This window comes from Myotis lucifugus, unplaced genomic scaffold (assembly GCF_000147115.1).
Source record: "Myotis lucifugus unplaced genomic scaffold, Myoluc2.0 scaffold_236, whole genome shotgun sequence".
NCBI classification, from domain to species: Eukaryota; Metazoa; Chordata; class Mammalia; order Chiroptera; family Vespertilionidae; genus Myotis; species Myotis lucifugus.
This window is the reverse complement of record NW_005871284.1, coordinates 1,466,658-1,493,543: the sequence shown is the minus strand read 5'-3', so window position 1 is coordinate 1,493,543 and position 26,886 is coordinate 1,466,658. Positions and strand designations below refer to the sequence as shown.

The following is a 26,886-nucleotide window of genomic DNA, read 5'->3' as shown; positions in this document are numbered from 1 at the left end:
AAATCTACCCCATATTTTAAAAAATCAATCAATGAATAGATAAATAAGTGGAACAACAAATTGATGTTTTAAAAAATATAATATTGTGTTTTTATTGTTTGTCTTCTTTAAATTTTTTTATATATTTCTTTATTGATTTCAGAGAAGAAGGGAGCGGGAGAGAGAGATAGAAACATCAATGATGAGAGAGAATCATTGATCAGCTGCCTCCTGCAGGCCCCCAATTGGGGATCGAGCCTGCAACCCAGGCATATGCCCTTGGCTAGAATCGAAGCTTGGACCCTTCAGTCCGCAGGTTGACGCTCTATTCACTGAGCCAATCCGGCTAGGGCTATTGTTTGTCTTCTTTAAACCATTCTCCAACAAAGTAAGAAAATAAAGAAAATGTAAAAAAAAAAATTATAAAGCTAAATATATTCTTAATTTTTAAATTATGCTCTTCCTACAGCTTTTGGTATTAAATGTCCTTTATGAGATAAAAGTCAAAGGGGACATTAAAAAAATAACTATTGTCAACCACTCACCCTCCCATTATATCTTATTTTTTTAAATTCTATTTATCTATAAATTTCAGAAGTCTAAGACCCATTGATTTAGCGAACTATATACAGTTAACATTATTTCTGAGAAACTAACTTGAATAAAGGAAGTGAAGATCAAAAGGAAACCAGATTTGAAATATTTCTGAATTTCCCCAAATTCATCCACAAAACATCTCAAAGGCTTCAGATCTCAGGAATACATGTTAATGGACTTGTTAAAAACATTTCACATTTGACATTTGCATTACTAATTGCTCTCTTTCAATATTTTGATATTTCCTGCTTTTGAATGGGCCCTTAGTAACCTAGGTTAGTTCACTCAATCAACAAATAGTCAGACTCCCTAATTTATGCAAGGTACTCTATTAGGTGCCTGGGGACACAGTCTAGAGCAGCGGTTCTCAACCTATGGGTCACGACCCCTTTGGGGGTCGAACGACCCTTTCACAGGGGTCGCCTAAGACCATCGGAAAACACATATATAATTACATATTGTTTTTGTGATTAATCACTATGCTTTAATTATGTTCAATTTTTAACAATGAAATTGGGGGTCACCACAACATGAGGAACTGTATTAAAGGGTCATGGCATTAGGAAGGTTGAGAACCGCTGGTCTAGAGAGTTCTTTCTTACCTCATGTTAAAGATCAAATGTCACAAGCCACTGTAGACACGATCCCTCCCCCCAGGAAAGAAGAATAAAAGCATCTCTTGGGGCTGTGCTCTTCTACCAAGGCCTACATACCTCTCTGTATGTGGTTATTTGTCTTTCTCCCTCAACTCTTCCAAAGCAAACACTATCTTATCAGTGCTATCTTCCTAGCACAGTGCACATATAGCTGGAGATCAGTATAAATTCGTGGAATACATATATTTTACAGATGAGAAAAATAAAGGTCAGAAAAAGAATATGACATATCCAACATCATATAGCTAATAAATAAGTAGTACCCAGTCTTAGAAATAGTTCCACCATACCACATCATACATGCAGACAGGGTGAGAGAAAGATCTTAGATGTCTTCCTGGAACTTCAAACTCAACATGTCCAAAAGTCACTCCTTCTTGAAAAAAAGCAAACAAAAATCTGGTCCCCATTCAGTGTTCTCATTCTCTATACATGACATCCTTAGTGGCTCAAGAAAAAACTCAAGTTAACTTGACTCTCTTCTCCCTATCCTCACATCCAGTCAATTAATAATCTTATCAATTATAATCTTCAAACTTTGTGTCTCTCTCATCCCATCCCTTCTCTCCAAGCCCTCTGCCACCACCCTGGATCCAAGCCACCATCATTATTTACGTAGACAACAAAAATGACTTACTACTTGGTCACACATTCTGTTTGGCCAGTTCTCTCCAATCTCTTCTTCCCTTAACAGCCACAGTGATGTTTTTAATATCTTTCTACATATTACATTGAACCAACTACATATGTACTTGAACCTCCCATTACCATCCTAAAGTATTTGCACTCACTCAAGTCTCTTGAAATGTTACTTTCTACTGGAAACTTTCCCTGACTCCTCCACACAAGGGGAGAGCACCAGTTAGGCACTCCTGTTCCACCTTGCAATACACCCCCCTTGTCAGTAACATTCATCATACTTGCAATAACGTGTTTAATGATTGTCTCCCTATTAGAATATAAACTCCATGAGGGCAAGAGAAGCTTCTCTTTTCCCTGATGTATCCACAGACCTTAGAACACAGTAGCTGCTCAATTAATGTTTATTGTCAGAATGATAGGCTGGGCCCAGATTGTAGCAGGCCAAGTAAACCAAGGGGGGAGGATCATTATCCCTTTGTAAAGATATGAACTAAAATAGAAAGAACTGCATAGTTATTCAAGAGCACGGAAATAGCATTTCTCCTTCCTTAAACACTAAAAAAAAACGTGTTGGGAGAGCGAGCATTTTAGAAGAATAAGACTAATAAAGAGAAGGTGGATAGAGGGGTCTAGGATGACAGCTTCTGAATCTGCCTGTCATACTAGTCGCTTCTAGATAATTAGACATTGGACTTTCCATGCCTAGAGAAGCACTCATGTTAAACAAACAAATATAACTACCACCACACTCTTCTTCTTAAGAGGGGGAAATAAAATAACAAACTTTGTTTCTAAAATAATAAATTAGAAACCACAGGAGAGAAAGATGTCTTTGCTCAAGGTGTCTCCCCTGGATAATGCTCCTCAGCAATCAACAGAGAAGGGAGGGGGGAAAGGCAGACTTCCCACCACTTACTGGAACAGGGATAAGGGGCAGGGGGGGGGGGGGAGGATTAAATGAGGCAAAAGCCATTTGAAATCTATTTATTCCTTGGGAATCATGAGAACGTTCCAGGTAAAGCATTTTAAAACCTTGCTAACCCATTGGCAGTTCTTAATAAAGGTAGCAATACAGTTGGCATGAGCTCTACTGCAACATTTCATTGTCCACATGCTGCCACAGAAGCCACAAACCAGGCGAAGGGGTCAGGCTCGTTGTTGCTCATCCTTCCAAGCACCAACTGAAAGAAAGGGAAAGGACAAAGCCTCCTCAAAGAGAACTCCGTGGAATAAATATGCACACTGCCTCCATGTAGCCTGGAGTTTCTGGGTAGGGTAGAGAATGGGCGGGGAGGGTATTCAGAGACTGGAAAGAAACTTAAAGAAATAGATGTGATATACCGGTGATGAGAGGGAGATTCTGAAACACAGAGGAAAAATGAGAATTGCAAATGGAGACATGGGAAAAGAAACGGAAAGAACTTCGAGAGATGTTGAAGGGTCGGGAAAGGAAGGTACAGGGGAAACAAGTAAGGTGCCCCCAAAAAGCAGACAGTAAGCAATAGAGAGACATAGAGAGAGGCAAAGCCAGGCAGCCCATCTTCTCCCAAATCCAAAAGCTGGTCACTGCATTCCAATAAATCACTCTACTACAAAGCCCATACAATGGATTGTCCTTTGCATTCAGTAACAAGCAGCATTAAATGAAGCATCACCCAGCTGTAACTTTGGAGATCTAAGGATCAGAATTAAAAACGAACAAAATCAATTCAGCAGCAGAAGATAACCAGTAAAGACTTTCCCCCAATGCCTGACTTGACTATAAAAAGGTTTGGCATTTTAGAGTTAAGCGTAAAGTGCCTGGCATTTCTCCTTCTTTTGACATTCTAAGAGGGGGGTGTGGTTGACCCCAGGTCTATTCATTTCCAAGGGTGTAGATCTCTCAGCTAAGACTGGCCCCATCTGTTCTTGAGTCAGCCAGTTGTTTATGTCAAAGTAACATATTTATTGCACTAATCATCCTAATTACTTACAAGAAGAGAGCCAACATCATAAAAGACAGAATGCTTTCTGTCCTGTTAAATGTGTTGGTTCCTTTAAGAAGAAAACAAAACAAAACAAACAAACAAAAAATAACACTACTTTGCTCCTTGGTTTCCTTGGCCAGGATCACTCTTCAGTGGGTACCTTTCAGTAATGGCAAATGAAGGTTAACGGTGCTTCTAACTTTCCCTTCCCTAACGCGTTAAAATGAACCTAGGTTTCCTTAATGATCCCTTCTCCAAACCGTTATTCGTGCCTGGTGACTGTGCCTCAGGAAACAGCAGCTCATTATGGTACCGCTGCCAGTGGCAAGGAGCCTATTGCCATGTAATTTAAAACACACACAAGCACAAATCTGTCAGCTCCACTCCCAAACAATCCTGAAATCCTGCAGTCGGGAAAAGGACGCTGAACGAAACGGCTGCCTCCAGCAGCCGAAGAGAAGCTTCCCGAGACACGTGAAACATTTCTGACTGGCACGGAGTGCACCATTAAAGGACACTGTCACCTCAAATCCGCAGAAAAGGCGAGGCAAGCGACACAGACACACATGCAAAATAGAGCCCCACAAAACTTAGCCCACTGAGAAGCAGCACGCTCCGCTAAAAAGCGAAGAGCGTGTGCTCGCCCAAGCGACACAGAAATGTTCTAAAGTAGTGCGAGCACATTAAATCACTGTCACCATTTCTCCCCACGCATCGCCCCTTCCCACTCAACCTCAGCACGCGGGCCGTTGGTGACAGGACTGCAGTGGTCCCCCACCTCAGCCTTCTGATTCTCCAAGAGCACTTCCCAACATCCTCCCCAGCCCAGCCCCCTCTCTCGGCTTCAGGAAGGTTGAGGGGAGTTGCGACTGGAGAATTGGCAGGCATCGGTCCTCCCGCGGGGGAAGGTTGCCGGAGTTGTTCTGCACAGTGACCCAAATTGCACAGAGCTTTTCGCTTAGCAGCGCTGGCGAGCACCTCCCCAATCCTTCCCCCGAACCCCCATCTTCCCAAAAGAAAAGCCTTGAGAATTAAGCGGGAGGAATAACTTGGTAGAACCATTTGAATAAATCACTTCAACTCACCTGGTTTGGGATATTTCTCCCCACCCCAGGCATAAACAGAAATGATATGCGAACGAGTCACGCACGCAACGTAAGGTGGTGCGAAGTCTTTAGTCCAAGGGCTGGAGTCAGTCCCTGCCCTGATGCCGCTGCTACTCTTAGCTCAGCTGGAGCGAGCGGCAATCACAAGCCCAGCAGCAGCAGGGGGGTGGATAGACCGTAGCACAATGAATGCAGTGGGGTTTTTGCAATGACATCATCCCTCTGTCCAAAAGGCCCCAATAGCCATGCTCAAGAGCGCTGCATTCTGGGAATTGTAGTCTTCTTCAAGCCTGTTCGGAATCTTGAGGCTGCTGTCGGAACTACAATGCCCAGAATGCGCCGAGGTCGGACGCACCCAGAGCGAACTCAGGCAGCGAACGAAGCTCGGCCGCCATATTGGGGGAGCCCGGCGATTCTGCGGAGCCGGCAGAGGCTTTAGGAAGCGCGGGAGGCGAGTGGTGGAGCACTGGGGACGGTGAGGTGGAGGACAAGCCCGTAGGAGATCGGGGGCCGGAGTCTGGGAACCGGGAGGTGGAGGTATCATCTGGAGACAGATGTAGGGCGGGCCTGGCTGGAGGCGGCTTCCAGAGGTCGAATGGGCCTCGTCCTCACGGCTCTGCGGGGCTTGCCTAGGCCCCTTACGCCTCTTGCTCCATTTTCTAAGGAAGATACTGAGGGAGTCAGTTCACGTCTGGGCTCGGAGCATCATTTAGACCCTCTGACAGGACCGTCGGGGTGGTCGATATCTTTGTTGTGGTGCGGGGGCCCCGGGCGGCGACCTTCTCGCCTGTGGTCGGAGGAGATTCCACCCACAGAGTTGGGCTGTCCCCTCCAAACGTATGTTTAACTTAATTTATTTTCCTTACTCCTTCCAAAGGTTTCGGACCCTCGTTGGTTTTTCATGCAGAGTGATTTGCAAAAGGGTCTAAGGAAATCGATGCTGGAAGGTAGACAAGCTGCAGGGGGTCGGACGGTGCTTTGGGGCGGACCGCGCTCTGGGCCTGCGGTTGAGGAAGGATAAGGAGCGGCCTAAAGGATGAGCAAATCGGGTTAAAATGGCATCCTCACACCTTGCCGCCGAAGCGGGGAGGGGTGGAAGGGGGTATTGTGACGGCGGGCGATCGGTTCCCGAGTAGCACGGGTTCTTGGGTAAAACCCAGAGATGTAGGGGGCCCAAATCCTGCGGAGATGGGATGCTCCTTAGCACGGATCGCCGACTTCCTTAAGTGTGTGGCACTCCCTAATTACTACTGCTTAACAACTGATTTTTTATTTTTATTTTTATTTTATTTTATTGATTTTTTACAGAGAGGAAGGGAGAGGGATAGAGAGTTAGAAACATCGATGAGAGAGAAACATGATCAGCTGCCTCCTGCACACCCCCTACTGGGGATGTGCCCAGGTACATGCCCTTGACCGCAATCGAACCTGGGACCCTTCAGTCCGCAGGCCGACGCTCTATCCACTGAGCCAAACCGGTTTGGCTACAACTGATTTTTTAAACGAAGTAACTGAAATCAAAAACCACTGGTCCTTGAAGTGATTTTGTCTAGTGTCTCGAAATGACCTGTATGTCAATTGTGTTACTAAAGCAATGCTGTGTGTTTATTTTTCAGAGTCTGTCTGCACTGTGGAAAGATGGGCGCCTTCTCTTCCTCCTGAGGGTGTCTGAAGGGTTAAAAATGCTGATATACTTTATGCTGTTTGTCTTCCTCCGTTTTGCACCTCATTCAGAAAACAAAAGTAACTAGTTATTTTGGGTCAGGAAGGTAGGCACTTCACACTACTAGAAGTTAATAAAAACTGTAGCTGATAAACAAATTCTCTTATCAAAGAAAGGCTCGGCACAATGATTCCAGACGATGAAAGCATGGTAGAAATAGTCTCTTCAATGTAAGCAGTTTTATGAGGAATGATCTTGTATGTCACGTTTCCCGGGAACAAGTCACTAGATGAATGGCTTTGTTTTATTTTTAAACAGAGATAATACGTATTGGTCTCATTTATCTATGAATATAACAATGGGAAGGGCTCATGCAAATAACTGTTACTCAAAAATACCTTTGAAGTTAACGGTGGTAAGTATAAGAAAAGGAACAAAGTGTCTACTATTTTATTTCTGACCTTCAGTATAACTATAGAAGTGTTTCGAGCTTAATAGATATAAAGTAGACTAGACGGGTTTACATTTAGGCTTAGTTTCAAACTTAAATTATTTTTAGGGGTGGGTTATACAAAGTGTTTTTGTGTCTTATACAAAATTATTGTGACTTGCTCATTTATATTTCTTTAAGCAATAACCTCCTCAATTTGAGTTACTATGGAAGACAAATTTGTGGGGGGAAGAAACGCCAACTAATTTCTTAGAAATGTGTGAGAGTGTGACCTATGTAATGCACTGATTTCTGTAATTTGTCATATGTTTGGGTAGTTTGAAGTTTTTCTAGCCTTATATCCAATGGACATCTAACCATGAAGAAATGAAATGAATCTAGCTAATAGCTACAGTAAGATTCCATGAGTTACTCCTTAAGTTTTTGGGGGGAGGGAGGATCTATACTATTTTTTTAGAAATTTCATTTACAAAATTAATATTTGAGGAGTCAGTGTTGTCAGCTTCTAAAACAATAACCTCAGTGTCCCAAAGAAAACACTGGGTTAAGAAAACTGAAAAGTGGAATTAGGACGGCCTTAAGTAGATACAGAAACCTACTCTTCTCATCTCTCAAAAGAGAATTAGGGAGGAGGATAAAGGGGGGATAAATGTGATGGAAAAAAAAATAAAATAGGATTAGTACATTGATTTTTATTATAATTATAGGTAGATCATTAAGTAGTGTTGTATTGTCAGTTGCTTAAAGAGCAAGGATTTTTTCCAACAGGGTTAAGTGTCAGGATCACCTATAGAACTCAAAAAAATACATAGTTATTGCCCACCCATCCCTGCCTAATTCTGTAGGGTTGGAACTAATTATTGTGCATTTTTTAAATTATAGGTGACATGGGGGATATCTGTAAGTACTGTAAACAGTATCGGCAAAGATTTTAGGTTTATTACAAATTATATCCATAAATGAATTGTGATATATATAGATGAGGAAATCACCCAGGGATCAATTTATACTTGATAGTTGGGGAGAGAGAAAGAATACCAAAATATCTTGACTTACCTGGATATTTCTTAGAGTAAGGATTTAGTCTAATGCTAAGGAAGTGATAATAAGAGACTTTTTCAGTAAGAGTTTAATGCAATCACAAAATTATGGTAAAGCTATTCAGATATTTAAAAGAAGACTCTAGACAGGCAGCCAGATACTAGAATTTTCTGAAAATAATTTTTAGTAAGTCCCTAAATTTGAAAAATTGTTGATTTAATCTTAGTACTCTTTTTTTTTTTTAAGGGGAGAATGATGATTTTTTTTAAATATATTTTATTGATTTTTTTACAGAGAGGAAGGGAGAGGGATAGAGAGTTAGAAACATCGATGAGAAAGAAACATTGATCAGCTGCCTCCTGCACACTCCCTACTGGGGATGTGCCCGCAACCAAGGTACATGCCCTTTGACCGGAATCGAACCTGGGACCCTTGAGTCCGCAGGCCGACGCTCTATCCACTGAGCCAAACCGGTTAGGGCTTAGTACTCTTGATATTTGGGTGCAACATATGTAATATAGTATCTTTTTTAAAAAAAATAGATTTTTATTGCCCTAGCCGGTTTGGTTCAGTGGATAGAGCATGGGTTCACGGACTGAAGGATCTCGAGTTCAATTCCAGTCAAGAGCAGGTACCTTGGCCCTGACCGGTTTGGCTCAGTGGATAGAGCGTTGGCCTGCGGACTCAAGGGTCCAGGGTTCAATTCTGGTCAGGGGCATGTGCCTTGTGTTGCGGGCACATCCCCAGTGGGAGTGTGCAGGAGGCAGTTGATTGATGTTTCTCTCTCATTGATGTTTCTAGCTCTCTATCCCTCTCCCTTCCTCTCTGTAAAAAATCAATAAAATTTATAAAAAAAAAAAAAAAGAGCAGGTACCTTAGTTGCAGGTTCAATCCCTGTCAGGGTGTGTATGGGAGGCAACTAATTGATGTGTCTCTCACATCGATGTTTCTCTGTCTCTCCCCCTCCCTTCCACTATCTCTAAAAATCAATGGGAACATATCCTCGGGTGACAATATGATTTCAGAGAGGGATAGAAATAGAAACATCAATGATGAGAGAATCATTGATTGGCTGCCTCCTACACACTTCTTATTGGGGGTGGAGCTGTAACCTGGGCGTCTGCCCTGAGCGGGAATAAAACTGTGACCTCCTGGTTCATACTCAACCACAGAGCCACAATGGTCAGGTATAGTATCTTTTTTGCTCCAAATTTTACTCCGTTACTAAGTTTGGATCACATTCAAAATCCTGTAGCATTCTTTGATCTATATCTGCTAAAGAATAAAGATAAGAGAACAAGCATTTGAAATGTTTAAAGCAGCCCTAAGATTCACAGTTAGGGTCTGTCTGCTTTGGAGGAAGGAGGTCCTCTTGGAGATGGTAAATGAAGACTGACTTTAGAGTTTTGGAGAATATTAGTGACCTCTGGCTTCCTACTGTTTCAGTTTGAAATCTGTCTTGAATGCCTTGCACAATATCACAGAAATTAGTAACATTCTTTGCCTCGGTGACAATAGTCTCAAGGGTGTGGGAGAGGATTAAACAGAATAATCTATATAAAGCATTTAGCTGAGGGCTTGGGAACAGGTAAGTTTGTGTGTGTGTTTACATTTTTTAGGAAGTAGCCCCAGAGTAGTTAGGATCCCAAGGACAGGATAGGGATGACCTCAGATGTACTCTTACAGCAATTTGTTGATAAGTCAGACTTGCATGACTAAGCTCTTACAAAATACAGTTCCATTTCTTCTTATGAGAGAGAGCAACAACAATTCTTTTCAGCCCTTACCACATAAGGAATATAAAATTCTCCTTACTGAATTGTGTTATGAAGAGATTTTTATAGTACCTAGGGTGGCTGAAATTTTTTAAAAAATTATACAGAAACAGATTTTGCTTGTGTACCTATGTAGCTTGAAAAAGCCCACAGTTGATTTTGTAAACCAGGCCCAATCTTACTTTAGGATCACTGTAATTTGTTCTCTAAAAGAAATGATCTTCTAAATTATGAAAAATGTTAGAATTGTTTCATGTCTTACATAGTTCTAAAGTAATGCTTTTACATTCCAAGCTATGAAATTTGTCTGCTTTTCTGTATCTGTCTTCTAAAATAGGATCAATTTTCTTACTTGTCTCCAAAATGAAATGCCAGCAAGCCAAAGTGATGTAGATTCAACAGTTACATTAGATGGAGAGTTAGAAACATCGATGAGAGAGAAACATCGATCAGCTGCCTCCTGCACATCTCCTACTGGGGATGTGCCCGCAACCCAGGTACATGCCCTTGACCGGAATCGAACCTGGGACCTTTCAGTCCGCAGGCCAACGCTCTATCCACTGAGCCAAACCGGTTTCGGCAGGATCAATTTTCTTACTTGTCTCCAAAATGAAATGCCAGCAACACAAAGTGATGTAGATTCAGCAGTTACATTAAAAATTATTCTAACCTGATCACAGAGTTGAGACAAGTAAGCTTAAAGGAGAAAAAGAAAAACATTTACCAAAAGATACCTTTTCAGGCCTCTCCTTAGATGGAGTTGAATGTTTTCTGAAGTGTACATTTTTATAAGCGGACACAAATGAGCATACCGTACAGGGTTCAGCATTTGGAGTTTCACTCATTCTGTAAACTTTTTAGTATTTCACATTTTAAACATTTTACTTTGAGTTAATATTCAGGAAACGAAAATATATTTTCTAGTGTTGTTTAGTTGACCCACTGTTGTATTTGTAGCAAATTGGCATAATTTTAGCTTCGGGCTTAATGTGCAACTAAAGGTAAATGCAGTAAATATCCCAAAGTCAAGATTTGAAATCTAAATGCCTGTAGTTAATGATTAACCAGAAAAGTCTGCCCTCTATTCTGTGGTTTTTTTTCTTTTTGTAGGTTTCGATGATTGAAAACATTTATTTTTAAGAATTAAGTATATGATCATGAACTTAATCAAGTATAAATATATCCCTGAATTTAATAATAAACTCACTAGGTGATTCCTCTCCACCTAATTTTACTTGAAAACACTAAGGTAAAATAATTTACCAAAGTCAGGCCTCTAATTGTAACCCCCTCTTTTGTGTTCCTAATTCAGTCTTCTTTCCATTGTGCTCAGTACATCTTATTTTTGTTGAAATTTCAAGACAGTTACCAATTTTTTGTTGTTAATCCTCACCCAAGGATATGTTTTCCATTGATTTTTAGAGAGGGGGGGGAGAGAGAGAAACGATGTGAGAGAGACACATTGATTGGTTGCTTCCTGAGGCCAGGGAGCAACCTAAATATATGCCCTTGACAAGGAATCAAACCCTCAACCTTTTGGTGCTCTGACCAGTACTATACACAGACACACTGGCCAGGCAAATGCCAAATATTTTTTAATTTTTTTTTGTACATATATATTCAGTGAGGAATGTAATCCAACCACATGAACAAGTATTGCTTAACCAAGGTGTATCATAGTTTTCTTAGGGAAATGAGCAAGTTATATGATCCATGTCTTTAAGGCATTTGATTAAAAATATTTTTGGATAAGGAACCCTACAGTACTCTTATAGACATTCAAAGTATCAATATTTGGAGAGTGCTATTTAACCAGTTGTAAATCCATTTCATTCTCTTTTTTTTTTTTTTGTATATATATATATATATATATATATATATATATATATATATATATATATATTATTCCTTTCAGAAAGAAAGGGAGAGGGAGGGAAAAGCCCACAACCTGAGCATGTGCCCTTGACCAGAATCGAACCTGGGACCCTTCAGTCCACAGGCAGATGCTCTATCCACCGAGCATGTGCCCTTGACCAGAATCGAACCTGGGACCCTTCAGTCCACAGGCAGATGCTCTATCCACCGAGCCAAATCAGTTCAGACCATTAGACTCAACCTTTTTTTTTTATTTTATTTTTTATTTTATTGATTTTTTACAGAGAGGAAGGGAGAGAGATAGAGAGTTAGAAACATCGATCAGCTGCCTCCTGCACATCCCCCACTGGGGATGTGCCAGCAACCCAGGTACATGCCCTTGACCAGAATCGAACCTGGGACCTTTCAGTCCGCAGGCTGACGCTCTATCCACTGAGCCAAACCGGTTTCGGCTAGACTCAACCTTTTTAGTATCATTTTCAAAAGAAATTTTTAAAGTACAGTATATTGGGTTACAAAGGGAGCCAATATTGAAATATCAAAAATTAAAATTTCGTGGTATGCTTTATTAACTCATTAAGATCTAGCACTGGTTGTAATTTCAACATTGAACATAAAATACTTCAGGTTGTCAACATTTTCTGAGGACACTACTCTGGTCTGTTACCTACATTCAAATTTTATTTTATTTGAGGTTATTAAAAATAGAGATGTAATTTTTTCCCATCCAAGTTCATGGACCTCCTGAATTCTATGACGCCCTGATGTACAGCCCTGTTTTAAATTTTTAATGACAGGAACTTTCTCTTTTTCACTGTTGCATGTCAGACCTGATCAAGAACTTCAGAGAGACGTGCTCACTGAAAAACTTGTGATGCCTTGCTTCTATTTCAAAGTCAAATTATACCACAAAGTGGATTTAAGGAAGTTCTCGTATTTCTCATGGTGGAGACAGACACTTTTTAGGACTTACCTCCTTTTGTTTTATTAGGAACAGGCAGGGAAAGTGGTTGCTTTACTATTGTCTCAAAGTGTGTGTTTAGTATCCAAGCTTGTCTGTATCCACTATACTTGGTACATAGTAAAAGCTCAATAACAGTAGGATGAATGAATGGACCTTTGCCATAAGAGGTTCACAGTTTTGAGAACATGGGGCACAACATGAAAAAGGGAATACTAGAGTAAGGACTAAATGCTTTATTTGCTGTATTAAATGAACAGTTTGCAGGGGTTGTTTGTAAATCACTGTGTCCTAGACAGAATTAAAAGATAGGGCTAACATCTTTGAGTGGTTCCACTGGTGTGTAAGCTCCATGAGGTAAGGTGTATGTGTTTTCATTATAGCTGGTGGTACTACAAAAGCCCAGGAAAGTGCCTGGCACACCCAACAAGTTTATCTTCACCTAATCAGCCTCAATTCTGGTACCTCCCTAGACACTGCTCAGAACATTTCAGCATTAACCTACCTCCAGCTGTGGAAAGTAAGAAACCTCTTAGACATTCAATAAGTAAATGAGGTATTTTCTCCTTAATAGAAAGCTAATAAGAACTACAAGTATATTTTTAGCTACCATTTTCATTCAACAGTACTTAGTTTAAAATCTCCATTTTTAAAAAATATATTTTTATTGATTTCAGAAGGGGGAGAGAGAAACGTCAGTGATGAGAATCATTTATCAGTTGCCTCCTGCAAGCCCCACACTGGGACCGAGCCTGCAACCCGGGCATGTGCCCTGATCAGGAATCAAACCCTGACCTCTTGGTTCATAGGTCAGCACTCAACCAGTTAGCCACACTGGCCTGGGTCACCTCCATTTTTAAATTAAGGCACAGATCTCAAGTTCACCAATTAATAAGTAGAGGAATTAAGAATAGAGCTCGTGCTCTGGCTGGGTAGCTCCGTTGTTTAGAGTGTCCTCCGAATAACACCAAGGTTTCGAATTTGATCCCTTGTCAGGGCACATACAAAAATAACCAATGAATGTATAGATAGGTGGAACAACAAAATGTTTTTCCCTCTAAAATCAATAACAAAAATTAAAAAGAGTAGAGCCCAGGTTGTTGACTTTTAAGATCTATATAAGAACTGCTACTAGTATCTTTTAGGAGAAATGAGAAAGTAAATGTCCCAGACTTAAAGTATCTCCCATTTGGCCAAAGACTATGCAAATATGTTGTGTTCTTTCCCCCCACATTTCCCAAGGAAGTAAAACAGCCATATGAAACAAAGACCATATGGTGAAACAAAAGTTCCATAACTATTTAAAGCAAGTTTTTAAAAATAGCTAAGCTGGAGTTCATCCTGCAATTTGCTCTGCCTTCACAGTGTACTTGGTATCTTTTCATCTTTTCTACCCTCTAAAAAACATTTCAAGTTTTCTAGGGTTTGTGTTGGTAATTTACAGCTGAAAGGATTTAATAGCTTTTCTCCTCCTCCCTCTCCACCCCTTAAGGATATCAATGAGTTTGTTTCTTCATAGCTTGTATAGGTAGAAAGCTGTGAAGCAGTAAAGACAAAAACATTGGACTGAAAAAAAATGCTAAAGTGAATAGTGATGTTCAAGACCTTTTGATCCACATGGGGCACACTAGATCAATATCTAAATTAGTACATCAATATTTGTCAACTACCGACTTAAAGAAGTAGAACTTTGCTTTACAGATGAGGAAATTGAGCAGCTTGGAAGTACAATTTGGCTTGATCTGTGCTGATGTAAAGCTATTTATAGGCTGAGCATTCACTTCACTGCAGAAGTATTGTTTGATACCGGTTTGCTGACTTAGACCCTGCTGGGGGCATTTCATAATACAGTATGTTAGAGGCACCTCTCACAGACACCAGAGAGGTGTTACCGGACAGCGCCCTGAATCCTTGGGAGAGGGCTGTCCCCAACCTCGATCCTATCTTCTCATATAAGTGAATTTATATGAGAGACCTTTATTGTTTTATATAAGGCCAATTTAAACAATTCAAGCATGCAACTTTATTAGAGAAGAAAAGCAAGCAAACCTATACATCTGGTTTACGAAGCGCCGATGACTCTCAGCTAATCTGAAGAGTTGGTTGGGGGTCTGAGGCGTTATCTACCCTCCTGTCTATAGGTTTCAAAATTCCTTTGCTGAGTATTTTGATACAGATTAATTCTCAAGGTCCCTTTTTACTTTGTTGTGGACTTCCCAGAATTCACGAGAAGCACCTGGCAACTTTATCTTGCCATGCCTTGAGACTGCTGGCTTCTCTGCTTATGGAGTAAAACCCCTGTTTTTCTTTCCCCCTTTCTGCATTCTCTCCTCAGGGAGGTTTTTAACCATTTGCTCTCAAGTGTCCTTGGCTGGAGAAGATAGGCTTGTTAGAAAGTTGCAAATTGGCCACACTGGCCTGCTTCTGTTAACCCATTCCTCCTGCCCTGGAACTGTAATACAGTATAAGGACCTTATTGCCATTCTAAATGCCAAGGATTTCTGAATTCTGCATCACACCTGGTCTCAAGGGTTTAGGATAAGAGATTGTCCACCTATAGTTATTTCCTTTTCACAATAGTCATCTAGGTGATTTGGTACTAAAAGCATAAACACTGACAATGTGCCTCAGACCTTACAGAACAATTTTAATTTTCAGTATTTTTTAACTTGTCGTTCTTGTGCAGGCTACATGACACAATTTTATATTTTGAAAATAATTATGGATATACTGAATCATTTAGTTCTTGACCTGGAAAAGGTAGAACCAGTGACTAATTGTGGGCCAATGAAGAGAATTAAAAGCTACCTTTAAAATTCACAGTGCTCCCCAAAAGCTGATTACCATGTCTAGGACAATTTGATTCTACCTTCTAACTCCCTGTTAGCACAAAGTTGCAAAATGACTGGCTCATAAACCAGAAAGTTGCCTTTGGTGGCCAGATGTTATTTTTACCTGTAGTTAATACACTCTTCTGCCTGGCACTTACACAGTAGATACGCAGCAAATTGTTTAATGGATCAACAGGTTGTAAGTTGTTAAATTATAACACTAATGGATTGTTTAGTCCTTTAAGTAGTAACTGACATCACCCCTTATCACCTGATTATTTTGTGACAGATTCGGAGCTAATGAAGTAGACTTTGAGACAATGAAGGAAACAGAACATTGCTTGATGAAGTCCTTCAAATTTTGGACAGGAAACTGAATTGGAATCCTTGATTCCCAGTGCAGAGAAGACCATGATATTTGAGAATAAAATATTTATTGATAGTGGGGCTTTATGCCATTATGTGTTTCATGTCATGACCATAAAGCCATTACTGCAACACTTAAGTTAATTTTCTAAAGGAAGCCTGCAAAATTACTCCAGAATGACTGTTTTGGTGACATTAATTACTGTTTTCCTTTGGGACCTGATTCTTTATGTAAAAAATTTTAAGATGCAACTTTGTCAAAGGCTGTACCATCCTCAATTTCTTTAAAAAAAAAAAAAAAAAGAAACATATACTCTGCAATTAGGTAAAGCATTTTTAGATAGACTCCTCCATCTGGTCTGTTCTGTCACCCAGTAAGGTGTTTTATCATCAGCCACAGTTCTATGAAGAGATATTAAAGGGTCTCCTGTTGTACATTATAGCACTAATGTTCATAACAAAACATTAAGATAGGTTGAAGATTTCCATCATCAGCCTACACTCAATCTTTCCCTACCTCTGCCCTCTTATTTCCCACTTGTTTGTATACCATAAACTACATTGCGAGTACATAGCCACTATGTTGTTAAATTCCCATGAGAGCAAGAACTATACCATATTTATTTTCACATTTCCTTCTGTGCTTAAACACTTTTGTTTCTTCAGCAGATATTGAGTATCCACTAGGTGTCAGATATACTAGGCAGATTCTGGGGACACCAAGATAACTAAACACAAACATGCCTTTAGGAGGCAACAGTCGTGGGGGTGGGAAGTAGGGGAATAGATCTATAAGCCAAAAAAGCTGCAGTATAATATATTGTAGTGGAGTAGGAGATTTCCTGGTTTAAGAGAACTACCATCATTTCCAAAAATATCACCCTAATAAGGCAGCCTCCTCTGTGACCAAATTTCCACCATTATAATATCATTTTTTATAAGACTATTGCCTCTGGGCAGGAAAACTAAGGGTTATTAATGAGCTATGAAATTACTTTTTCCCCTCTTAAAAATTTTCTGTTAATTTAAAATGTTTAATACAGTAAGACTTATTCTTTTGATGTATAATTCTATGCATTTTAACAAATGTGGAGTTGTATGATCACTACCACAGTCAAGACATAGAACAGTTCCATTACCCCAAAAAATTTATTGTGCTGCCCCTTTTGTAAATTTTTTTGTGGTAAAAATAATTTTATTTTTCAAAAACTAATGTTTGTTCCATGTACAACTTATTCAAAGAAGGCATTTGGGACAGTATCTTTTCTAATAAGCCTCTATAGAAATATAGATATCCAAAGAGGGGCTAAATTGCCCTGGCCAGTTTGGCTCAGTGGATAGATGGTCGACCTGTGGACCACAGGAAGTGTGTTTTGAGTAGTATTAAGGGCCCTTGGTTCTCAAAGATAGGGGGCACCAAAGAAAGGAAATGAGCCCTGAAGAGGGCTGGCCTTCATGTAAAGTTTGATCTGACATACAGAACTGGGATTCCAGTACTGACTTGGCCAGTAATTTGTCTTGAAAAGTCACTTCCCCTTTCTGGGACTCAATTTCATCATTTATAATAAATAAGGTTAAATTAATTATATTCCAAAGTCCAATTCAGTGTTCTCCAATTACAAGTAAAAGCATGTGTGTGTGTTTCCTGAGTTTCTACCCTTTTTTTTTTTTTTTTGAGAATATGTTTATTAAAGCTGGGGAAGTGAAACAAGGGAGGGCTTAGGGTAGAAGAAGCAACAGAAGAGAAACGAGGCAGGGCCGCTTTGGCTCTCTAGAAACGTTATGGGAAAGAAGCCAAGGCGAGGCCACTGTCAGCTCACTGGAGAGTCAGAGAAAAGGGGCCTTGGGGACAGCGTCAGGAAGTTAGCCCAGGATGAGCTGCTGCTGCTCACTGCTCCCCGTAGAGTTTAGGAGATGCACGCCTGTGGGGAAAGGAGAGGGCATGCTCCCAGGAGGGAGTACCTGCTCTGTCCAATTTTAACTGAGGAGACACATATGTAGATGACAAAACCAATGCTAGCAAGCATTACGATCTCTTAAAATTTCATGTATGTTGCCCTGGCCAGGTAGTTCAGTTGGTTAGAGTATCATTCTGATACACCAAGGTTGTGGTTCTATCCCTGGTCAGAGCACATACAAGAAGCAACCAATGAATGCATAAATAAGTGGAACAACAAATTCATGTCTCAATTTTTTTTTTAAATTTCATGTAAGTTGATGTCAAAAGTTGCAAAGTTAAGGCTGATCTGAACTGGACACCAGTGATAGAGCTCTCTGATCCTCAGCCTTCTCATTTATAGAATGACTGTATATACCAGTGATGGTGAACCTATGACACGCGTGTCAGAGATGACATGCAAACTCATTCTTTTGGTTGATTTTTCTTTGTTAAATGGCATTTAAATATATAAAATAAATATCAGAAATATAAGTCTTTGTTTTACTATGGTTGCAAATATCAAAAAATTTCTATATGTGACACGGCACCAGAGTTAAGTTAGGGTTTTTCAAAAAGCTGACACGCTGAGCTCAAAAGGTTCGCCATCACTGGTATATACTCTAATGCTCCCTATAGTTCTCACATGTTATGACTGTGAAACCTGTTAAAACTTACCAGTGTTGCTTCTATTCTCACTTCCGCTGAGTCTGCACCTGTTGTTCTGATTTTGAATATCTTGGTTTATTTTTATTAGCCACTATTCATTTAGTACCTTCTATGTGCCAGAGCTTTTAATGTAAGGTATTTGACCTACATTACTTAAGGACTTTTATAGTGCTGCCATCCTTTACAGATACACAGATACAGGGAAATCACACCGTGCCTCCTATTCCCATCCTGGATAATATAGTTCTAAGGCAAGATTTTCTTTCAATGAATATTAAAAGCACAAAGGCCCTGGTCGGTGTGCTCAGTGATTAGAGCGTCGACCATACACCGAAGGGTCACGGGTTGGGTTCCCAGTCAAAAGCATGTACTTGGGTTGCAGGCTAGAGCGCTCGCCCCAGTTAGGGGCATGTGCAGGAGACAACCAATCGATTAGTCTCTCTCACATCAATGTTTCTCTCTCCCTCCCTCCCTCTCTTTCACTCTCAGTCTAAAAATCAAAGGGAAAAAATATCCTTGGCTGAGGATTAACAATAACAAAAAAGCACTAAAGAAGGGGGAAGATGTATGTTGTTTTAAACTGATAAGTGAAGGAAAATGAACTAATGGTTGATAGCTTAGTTAGGCACTTTATAAATACCTATCTTTTTCAGGTGATTGAGATAAGCAGATGAAAAAATCACAGAGCCTAATTGTTTTGATAACAAAAAGGAGAAAAACTGTTTCATACCATAAATTATTTTTTAAATATATTTTATTGATTTTTTACAGAGGAAGGGAGAGGGATAGAGAGTTAGAAACATCGATGAGAGAGAAACATCGATCAGCTGCCTCCTGCACACCCCTCACTGGGGATGTGCCTGCAACCAAGGTACATGCCCTTGACCAGAATTGAACCTGGGACTTTTCAGTCTGCAGGCCGACGCTCTATCCAATGAGCCAAACCGGTTAGGGCATACCATAAATTATTGAAATTTTTCAGAATATTTGTTTTTCATGTTATTCTCTACTATGAGGGCACAGATGGCATGGTGCTCTATGTAGGGTTTTGTGGATGTTTGTTGAATGAATAGGGATTTTTCTCATACCCTAATGTAGTGGTTCTTAGGGTCCATTAACCTCTTAGAATATTAGAAAAGCTATGGACCTCCTCCATGTACACAAAAAGAAACAACCACATCCCTCTCACCTTAACTATCTTCACATCTGTACAGGTATTTGGAATGTTTTTAGCCCTTCTACAATCCCTTCATGTGCCACAGGTTAAGAACTCAACCCAGAAAACATTTCTGGGTATCCAGGAAGCCTACAAACATAGTTCCATAAATTTATAGTGTTACTATCCTTTCTTGGTCCTGTACATATTAGGGAGAATCATATTATGCCTCCTGAGCATTAACTAATGGTCATGTTCAGTTTTCTTTTTATGATCAAAGATTGTTCTCAACTTGCTTTTAGGTTTATTAATATGTGCTACAACCAAAGGATCAGCATCTTTATCTTTTCAAGGTTTTTGAAGTAAGGATTATGTGATTTTAAAGATGAAGAAATTAAGGTTTGTCCCAAAGCTTACCTTATGTGAGTAACATTATCTCTGGCTTTCTATTATTACCTCTCTCTGTTCAGAAACCCACTTAAAACACTGTTAGGCTAGTGTCCTCATCAGTGAAATTTCATCTATATAGAGAAAGATGATGAAAAATGTTCTTTGTCTCATAGTGGAGGAGAATGACATGTGAAACACATGGAGTTCATCCTTGAACAAGCCAGGGTTTGAGGTGCCGACCTCCTGGCAGTAGAAAATTCTAGTATAACTACAGTCAGCTCTCTACACACAGGGATTCCCAACCAAAGACTTGACTCTTGAACAGGTCAATTGAAAAAAGTCCAATATAGAGTGGACCCATGTTCAAGGGACAACTATAAATAATTCCAAATATGATATGAGAACTACCCCATAAAGTTGTGAGGGTCAGACTGGTTAAAGGTAAAGTAAATGCTGTGTAAAGTCTAAGGTTTTTAAAGTACACGTGGCTCTTACCTGATATAAAATCCTCAGAACCTAATATAGTCCAAGATGCTTACCTAATCTCCCATAGTGTTGTCCCTTTTATCGATGACAACAAGACTGCATCTCATCGGGCTTGTGACAGAAGAAACGAGTTGTTTACTATTATTATTAAACTGGGAAACAGGGAGTTTTTGATCAAATAAATTAATGTTTGAGCGCTGACTCTGTGCCAGGGGCTTTTTAATTTTACACAAAAGCTTTCTAAGTGTGAGTGAGAGTGTCTCCATTGTTCACTTACTCAAGGCTTCACAGTTACAGATAACATTTACTCTCTTCCTCTAAGCAAAGTTTCATTCCGAAGTTTCTAAATATTTATAACGACTCTGTAAAATACTGTTAATATTACCATCCCTAATTTATCAATAAGAAATTTGGAATCTTAAGAGATTGGAGCTCTAGCTGGTTTGGCTCAGGGGATAGAGCGTCAGCCTGCAGACTGAAGGGTCCCAGGTTCGATTCTGGTCAAGGGCACATACCTGCGTTGTGGGCTTGATCCCCAATAGGGGGCGTGCAGGAGGCAGCCAATCAATGATTCTTATCATTGATATTTCTATCTCTCCCTCTCCCTTTCTCTCTGAAATCAACAAAAATATATTTTTTTAAAAAGAGACTGGAAAATTTGTCCAACAGTATGATAAAGCTAAGACTTTGAACTCTGGCTGATTTGACTCCAAAGTCTGTACTTCGTTCGAATATGCTACCAAAGCTTCCAGGCATTATTATCGTTAATCATTCTTGGTTTTTGCATAGTAAGTGTGGCTGTCCCTGGGGTGTGTGTGGGGGGGGGGGGGGGGGGAGATGGAATTAGTTGGGAGGGTTTAAGGGGGAGTTACTGGGCCATTTCTGATAGGTGATGCCTTCCTTTGCAAACAAGTTTTTTGTGAAATCAGGTTGGAAGGATAAGTAAGGCTGAGGAAGGTGGAGGTGGTGTGGTTGAGCCTGTTCAGGAACTGATTACATCTGAGCCTCTGTTCCTTTTGCCTGCCAGCTGACTCAGAGCTGGCTGATGGCCAAAGCCCAGGCAGGTTGATTTCATGCGCTGTGTACTTCAAAGGATCTGATTCCTGGCACTGCTATGCACATTGCTTTTCAGAGGGCACAGTCTTACAGGAGAGGGAACAGGATGGTCTCCATGAAGTGTTTGCGAAAGGCCTAGGCAGTGTTTGCTTTAAATCCAAATACACACAGCTTTGTTCTATCCCTGAGCACAGTTGAAAATTAGGTATTTAAACCGTAAGTATTCCTCTACACTCTACAGTAAACACAGCGGTTAGAATATGGGCCTGAGAGTCAGATTCTAATCTTGGCTCTACCACTCATCTGTGGATAAATAACTAGGCTTCAGTTTTCTCACGTATGAAATGGGGATTAAAGTAATACATACTTCATATGGTTGTTGTGCAGATTAGACACATATAAAGCATATATCACAGTACCTGAGACATAGTAAACACTTGAAACATTATTATTTATAAAAAACTCATGTTTTATAAGAGCTCAAGCCAAATAAATTAATTGGTTCAACACTCTTTCACTTAATGTACACTGAAAAGGTACTTATTATTTTGTTGAGTGGGAGGGATGGAGAAAACAGGTGTTGTGTTGAACACCTAAAATAAGCCATATATATATATTTTTTTTTCTTTTGGGAAATTGATTTTTATTCTTCAAACTCCAAACTTACATCCAGCATAGCCAGGGACTCGGGGAAGACATTTTTGTGAATAGCATTTTGCTCTGTCATTCCTAAGAACTAACAGAGAACTGGCACAAATTAAGGAGTGTAGATGTGTAGATTTTGGGATTGGAGCACCATAGCAGTGAACCAAATATTTTTAAAAATACATTATCCCATTTCAGGTTCACAGAAACCCTATGAGATATTTTCCCACTTTATAGATGAGACCCTAGATTGAGAGAGGTATAGTTATATGCCTAAGATCATATCGTCAGCACTAATTCCAAAGCCTATGAATAAGACAGCCTTTATCCCTACCAAAACATGTTATTCAGCAGGCAGGCAGACACATAAGTATGTACATTCAAAGTGCTGTTTTTGAGTTTTATACTAGGTGCTTTGGAGCACAGAGGAGGGAAGGTGAATTGGGGGCAGAGGTGGGGTGGTTAAGGTAGTCCCCTTCACAGGAATAAATGCTAATAATAGAGGGGCTTCAGGTGGGAATGAGGTAGGGGCTGTTGTGGGTAGAGAAGGAGTTAAGAGAGGTCTTTGGAGTTTTCTCAAGTAGCAATGAAAGGGGGATTAGAAGAAAGGCTTTCTGGAATTTCTCAAGTCAATGTGACTGCCTGTTAGATCCAGCATTAAAATTGCAGCAAATATTATGGTTGTAAAAAACTGTCTCCAGAGAGACCACAGATTATGTTGTTTACTTGAGGTGAAATAGTGGTGGTTATTATATAAATGATGTCTCTCTACATCAGAATGATCTGAACCTCCTTGGGCTTTTGGACCTAATAATAATAGCAACTAACTCTCATTGCATGATCATCAGATACTAGTCACTGTGTTCATAGGCCAGAACTCTTAACTGGAGAACGGTGGAAAGGCTTTGTCTAAGTCAGTACAGTAGTCCCCCCTTATTTGTGTTTCATTTTTCAAGGTTTCAGTTACCTGCCATCAACCATGGTCTGAAAATATTAAATGGAAAATTCCAGAAAAAAATAATTCATAAGTTTTAAATTGCATGCTTTTCTGAGTACTATGATAAAATCTTGTTCCTTCCTGCTCCATTCCTCATGGGATGTAAAACATTCCTTTGTCCAGCATGTCATGCTGTATACAATACCCATCCCATTAGTTGGTTAATAGCCTGCTTGGTTATCAGATCTACTATCACAGTTCTTGTGTTCAAATAACGCGTGTAGTAGCCTAACACGTCATAATGCCCATGTCATTTACCTCACTTTATCTCATCATGTAGACATTGTATCATTTCACATCATCACCAAGAAGAATGATTCCCACATCATCCCAAGAAGAATGAGTCACAGTACAATAGATATTTTGAGAAGAGACCATTCACATACCTATAACAGTATCTAAACTAATAAAAGGGTAATATGCTAATTAGACCAGGTCAACTGGACATCTTCCAGATGTCCAACTTCCTTCTGGACAAAGCCATGGTGGCAGGGGCCGAGGCAGAGGTGGTTAGGGCATTCAGGCTGGCAGGCCAGCAGGGGAGAGCAGTTAGGGGGCGATCAGGCCGGCAGGGGAGAGCAGTTGGGGGTGATCAGGCCAGCAGGAGAGGGCAGTTGGGGGTGATCAGGCTGGTAGGCAGAGGCGGTAAGGGGTGAGCAGGCAGGCAGGCAGGCGAGCAGTTAAGAGCCAGCGGTCCCGGATTGTGAGAGGGATGTCCAACTGCAGGATTGGGCCTAAACCGGCAGTCAGACATCCCTCAAGGAGTCCCAGATTGGAGAGGGTGCAGGCTGGGCTGAGGGACAACCCCTCCCCCCATGCACAAATTTCATGCACTGGGCTTCTAGTATTATTATAATAATTCTGTTTTATGATTAGTTATTGTTAATCTCTTATTGTGCCTAATTTACAAATTAAGCTTTATATATGTACTAGAGGCCCGATGCACGAAATTCATGCAAGAGTAGGCCTTCCTTCCCCCAGCTGCCAGTACCAGCTTCCCTCTGGCATCCAGGACCCAGGCTTCCCTCACCTGGGTGTCCCAAAATTCACGCAAGATTTGAATTTTACGCCATTTGTGCCGTAAAGTGTTGCCAACGAAAAAAAAAGATAGCATGACAGCTGACAGTTCAGGGTTATTAAAAATGGAGCACTACAGGAAAGAACAATGCATTTTCATTGTTGAGCAATATTTTAAAAATAATGAAGGTTTGGCAGCTACATTTCGCAATTTTCGTGCAAAATATGGTCGGAATAGTGATTTAACTTCATCAACTGTGAAGAGATTAATTAAAAAATTTAGGGAGACTGGATCAATTAGTGATCTTAAACACTCTGGCCGTCCTTCAACAAGTCGTTCAACACAAAACATCCAAGCAGTTCGTGAGAGTGTTGCTGAGAGTCCAGGGACATCAATTCGGCACCGTGGTCAAGAATTGGACATTTCGAGAAGATCTCTACAGAGTATTCTCACGAAAGATTTGCATCTTCATGCTTACAAAGTTCAATTGACTCAAGAACTGAAGCCTACTGACCACGAAAAGTGAATAGAGCTCACTGAATGGATTATGGAACAAGTGGATGCTGATTTTTCGAACAAAATCATCTTCAGCGATGAGGCTCATTTTCATCTTGATGGCTTGGTTAATCGACAAAATTGTCGCATTTGGGGTTCAGAAAATCCACGAGTGATTGTTTAAAAACAAATGTATCCACAACGTGTCACTGTTTGGTGCGGATTTTGGGCTGGAGGCATCATCGGAACTTCTTTGAAAATGCGGCTGCTCAGGCAATAACAGTTAATGGTGCTATCGAGACATGATAATCCATTTACCTGATATGCTATTTCATATATAACCCTATACTGTATACTTTATGAATCAATAAAAATGTACAATTTTTAATTATAAACTTGTGTTTTCTATCAAAATTACTTCTTGCGTGAATTTTGGGACACCCTTTATGTTCTCATCTCTTTCTCTTTCATTCTTATTTGTAAGATTGATTCCTATAGAATTACATGAGTAGCTACTTAGCTCTTGGCTTCCCATTTTCTCCTCAAATACAGGTAAATTATTTCTTCGTGACTTTGGTGAATCAGAATATTAGCACAGCCTACCAAGACTATTTCCTGCTATTACCCTTATCATGCTCCTCCCCTCAGTCATGTTTCCAAAACATTCAGAAGCTGTGTAATTCGTTTTGAAACCTTGGTAAATGTTCCTTGCTTAAAGGAAACAAACAGGTGTTCAGACACACCTGATTTCAAGTCCTGGAATAACATTGGTCAGTTATTCCACTTGTTAGGAGTCACAAGTAAAATGGAAATGGTAAACCACTTTGTGAGATTGCTGAGAAAACCCACTTTGATCTGACTTGTGAATATGGATACAAAAATCTTAGTAAAATACTGCTGAGCTAAATCTAAAATAGACATAAACATGTATTTACATCAGGAATATAAGATTGGTTTAGTATTTTTAAAAGTCAGAAATGTAATTTGTACCTTAACTGATTGATGGGATAAACACATGTAACCATTTCAGAGATGCAGAAAACAGTTTTTATAAAATTTAACATCCACCCATAAAAACAAAACTCTTGGCAAATTGTAAATAGAACTTTGAAAACTGATAAAGGATATCTAAAAACCTTATATTTAAGGAAGCAAAAGCTTTTTTAAGTTGATAAAGGATAACTTTTAGAAGTATATCATACTAAATGGTTAAAAGATGAAAATTTCTCTTTGAAATAAAAAATAAGACTTCCTTTACTTACCATTGCCCTGGAGGTGCTAGACAGCTCAGTAAAGCAAGAAAAATTCATAAATAAAAGGTATTAAGGATTGGAAAGGAAGAAAGAAAATCCAAGAACAACTATAAGTGAATTGACTTAATAAGAGCTTAGAAAGTTTACTGAATACAAGACTAATATATAAAAATCAATTGCATTTTTATATACCAGCTACAAATAATTTTTAAATTGTCTGAAATAGATAACTTTTAATAGCATTAAAAATATCCAATACCCAGGAATAACAAAAGATGAGGTTATCTCTAGGAAGAAGACTAAAACTTTATTCATAGACATCACAGAAGACATAAATAAATGGAGAAAAAGCCCATGTTCAGACACACTCCTTCACCCTGCTTCTTACTGCTCTGGATATAGCACTCGACCTGGATTCCCAAGTCCCAGTGTCTCAGAAGCCTTCCTTGCACTGTTGTGTGCAATCTTGGACAAGAGCTCACTGTCACCAGCTCTTATGGAAAGGAACACTTACCTGGGGTTGCATGGTAGACCCTGATCTTTGAAAGTCCTGAGGAAGCCCAACTCATCTCCAAACAGGAGAATAGTCATCGTTTGCAGACAGGTTCAGTCTATTCAAATTACATTCCTTCATTTGACCCTTAGTACAAGCCCATTAGGAAAGGATTTGTATTATTCCCACTTCATATGTGAGAAAGCTGAGGCTCCTCCAGGGTAATGGCAACCAAAGACCCACAGTCCGTCATGGACTCAACCCCAGCGCTTTCGACATCAATGTAATGCAGTCTCTTCTAGAGAAACAATATATTTTTGAGAACAGCCCTGTCCTACCGCATTTATCAGGACAAATGCAGTGTCTTATGGATTCTTGGATC

General features: G+C 39.9%; 1 protein-coding gene and 1 long non-coding RNA gene across 7 annotated transcripts in view; one reads left to right on the top strand and one right to left on the bottom strand.

The window, feature by feature from the left end:
• Positions 1-5,134, bottom strand: part of RAB30 (RAB30, member RAS oncogene family) — a 76,799-nt gene extending 71,665 nt beyond the window's left edge. For 3 of the 4 annotated variants that reach the window (XM_006098468.3, XM_006098467.3, XM_023762208.1), the window contains exon 1: positions 4,927-5,134. Coding sequence is in view for 1 of the 4 variants with exons in the window: in XM_023762208.1 (XP_023617976.1) it covers positions 4,927-4,959 (33 nt within the window). In the remaining 3 variants the exon portion in view is untranslated. Of the gene's footprint in view, positions 1-4,574; positions 4,770-4,926 lie in introns of those variants that run through there. The other variant, XM_006098469.3, reaches the window with a different exon arrangement.
• A 159-nt stretch (positions 5,135-5,293) lies between these two features.
• Positions 5,294-6,768, top strand: LOC106698803. Of its 3 annotated transcripts, XR_002831617.1 has the most exons (3): positions 5,294-5,422; positions 5,825-5,894; positions 6,564-6,768. It is a non-coding gene; the product is annotated as an uncharacterized LOC106698803 (long non-coding RNA). The 3 variants fall into 3 exon arrangements; XR_002831616.1 differs by lacking the exon at positions 5,825-5,894; XR_002831615.1 differs by lacking the exon at positions 5,825-5,894 and having other exon boundaries at positions 5,294-5,784.
• Positions 6,769-26,886: the final 20,118 nt, after the last annotated feature.